The sequence below is a fragment of the Penaeus japonicus genome, unplaced genomic scaffold, assembly GCF_977035675.1.
Source record: "Penaeus japonicus unplaced genomic scaffold, GWHDUDI00000001_assembly GWHDUDI00000035, whole genome shotgun sequence".
Taxonomy (NCBI): Eukaryota; Metazoa; Arthropoda; class Malacostraca; order Decapoda; family Penaeidae; genus Penaeus; species Penaeus japonicus.
This window is the reverse complement of record NW_028234437.1, coordinates 18,729,615-18,732,464: the sequence shown is the minus strand read 5'-3', so window position 1 is coordinate 18,732,464 and position 2,850 is coordinate 18,729,615. Positions and strand designations below refer to the sequence as shown.

The following is a 2,850-nucleotide window of genomic DNA, read 5'->3' as shown; positions in this document are numbered from 1 at the left end:
GTGCGTGGTTGTGCAGAATAAAGCAACGATACAGATGTGATAAAAGTTTATATTTAGGTAGATTGCCGAACAGCTGTGACCAAAAAAATCGGTTAGAATATCTTGTGGACATGAAAGGTGACGTGGCAAGTTTTTACGCTTTACCATTCTTTTAAAGGTAACCCAGTATTGCCGATTGTATGTTGTGCCACCATAGTTGTACAGTATAAGCATTTGTTCCTTCAACTATGAACACTGTGCCGTCCGTATTTAATGTGCCAATACCTTTGTAACAATATGTAAGTTATGAACGAAAACCATTTTCGCTATATGTGTGGCTATGGATTTTCCGTCAGTGTCCATAGTCGAGTGTGAGAGATGATCAAATTTTGGTGCGATGACTAGAATTTGATAGGCCTTTGATAGTATAGCGGCGGGTCTGTTAGGAAAATCTTGTGGCGTAGGTTCTTTGTAATATTTGTGTTGCATAGTGTGTAGATTTTGAGAACGATTATTATCCAACGTAGCACCTTTCATTTCAAACATTGCTTTCTATCCGCAGGATGTCCGATCTCCAGAATCGCGTGGGTTACCAGTGCGTGCAGCTCCATGGCGGCTGGGGCTACATGTGGGAATACCCCATCGCCAAGTCCTACGTTGACGCCAAAGTACAGACCATCTACGGTGGCTCCAACGAGATCATGAAGGAACTCATCGCCCGCCAGGTCGTGTCTGACAAGAGGGTCTAGAGAAACCGGAATCGACCTGTGAAAACGACGACAGTGGTTCTTCTGCCAAGGACGATGTCATGCGACGAAAATTCACCCGAGGGACGGAGCGGGGGGCGGGGGGAGGGGGGTCCTGAGTGGTTTCGAACGTTTTCTTTGAGAAAAGAGTAATGGAAATGTTAAAGCTTATGGCTACTTGTCTTAGGACTATTCGTCTCGTGCGAGTAAGTTTCAAGTTCCCTCCTAGGTGAATCAGTGGTATTTACTCTATCGAAGAAATGACAAAACGAAAAACATGGTGCTTGATTGCCAGTGACTCTATCTCTACACCCTTATTTCGCTGAGAACTTCACATTTTCCATCATCATGTTTCTAGCACCAACGCCACTGGGGTTTTTGTCTTCAGGACGACCGAGAAGCGGAGTTGTATTAAAAAATTAATCCGGCCCGGTTTTTTTTTTCTTTATATAGATATGAGAAATGAAATAACTTACATTAGTGATTTTAGAGTGTTTTTGCATGATCCTTAGTTTCTGCACCGGAGTCTCGGGTATTTTTTTTTCAAGGTACCCGAAACGGTGCAGTGCCTTCAGGGTCAGCCACGTGTACATACCTATATTTTTTCAGAACTTCACAATGCAATTAGTATATAACAAGTACTTATATGTGGATATTAGTTGTTAGTAAAATCCCAGTGGATATTACTATCCAGTTTTGATTTTATCCTTTATATAGAAATTAGTTTGTTTTTTCCTTTTGTCAAAAATACCAAGTCAGATAATTTTAAAAGATTATTTTAATTTAAAGTTGAGATTTATGTGAAAATTTAGGAACCATGTATTTTCATTATAATTTTGCACTGCTTTCACAATTTAGAGAACCCATGAGTACTGTCTTGTGACTTTAAATAGATCAGAATTATTTAATATTAAATGTATTACATTAATGCTAGATTAAGGGAATTTGGAAGACATACCAACAATGCATTATTAGTTGAGGGAAAATTAGAAATTTGCTGTAATCAGATATTGTAATTTCAGTAAATATGATTTCATAATCTTGTGTTTTATCTCCATGTGTGTTTTTTTCGTTAGCCATAACAATATAAAACTTTTTTTTTATGAAAACTTTGGTCAGACCATTTTTAATACTACTCTTACACTACAAAGTGTACTGTATCATTGTTGACATACGAGTAAATATTTGGTATATTGAATTGATTTTGTACTAGCAAACATTTTCCTAGGCGATGAACAGAAGTATAATAGGTCCGGTTCAGTGTGTAAAGTTGGTAGAATCGTGGTTCGTGTTAGTGCGCCAATTTCTCTCTCTCTCTCTCTCTCTCTCTCTCTCTCTCTCTCTCTCTCTCTCTCTCTCTCTCTCTCTCTCTCCTCTCTCTCTCTCTCTCTCTCTCTCTCTCTCTCCCTTTCTCATGTATCTCTCCCATTCTCTCATTTTCTTTCTCTCCTATTCTCTCTCTCTTTCTCTCCTATTCTCTCTCTCTTTCTCTCCTATTCTTTCCCTCCCTCTGTCTCTTTCTCTCCTTTTCTAGTCCCATCTCTCCCGCTTCCTCTCCACCTTGCGACTGAAAAAGAAATATTGAATCAAATTTAATTTTCAAAGATCCTTTCGCTTCCTCCTTGTCAATCAAAATAAAGCCTACATTCAGCCTGAACGGATCCTGTGTATATACACTCCAAACAACATGCTGAGTTGTTTCATATCGGAGAAAAATCAGTGTAGTAGTTCAAACAATGCAACGGTTTTGAGCCTTGCACACATGTATGAGGACCTTCTGTTTCATGCTTTCTCCTTTATGTATATGGAGATTTGTTAACATTCGAAAAGGAAAAATTAAAACAAAAAAGAGAAGTTAGTTGAGGGGACCTCAGGCATCAAATTTAGCAAACATTCAAGCAGATTATTGTACGTATGGAAAAGAGGAAGTGTCAAGTCTTTATCTAAAAGTGTTGATATAAGGGACAAAAAAAATACAACGCAACTGAAAATAAAACAAATAAGCCCATGTGATATTCCATATAGAGGGGGGGAATATGTTCAAAGACATACAAGCACATTTTTAAAATTGTTATTTACGTTTTAAGAATATAGTTTGCAATGCCTGCGGAACGGTCTTAGTCAT

The 2,850-nt window shown here is 38.2% G+C and overlaps 1 protein-coding gene across 2 annotated transcripts in view; it reads left to right on the top strand.

The window, feature by feature from the left end:
• The window catches only part of LOC122247998 (long-chain specific acyl-CoA dehydrogenase, mitochondrial), a 23,116-nt gene extending 21,352 nt beyond the window's left edge, over window positions 1-1,764 (top strand). For both annotated transcript variants that reach the window (XM_043007739.2, XM_086531490.1), the window contains exon 9: window positions 542-1,764. In XM_043007739.2, coding sequence (XP_042863673.1) covers window positions 542-728 — 187 coding nt within the window. In that variant the 3' untranslated portion in view covers window positions 729-1,764. The remainder of the gene's footprint in view (window positions 1-541) is intronic.
• Window positions 1,765-2,850: the final 1,086 nt, after the last annotated feature.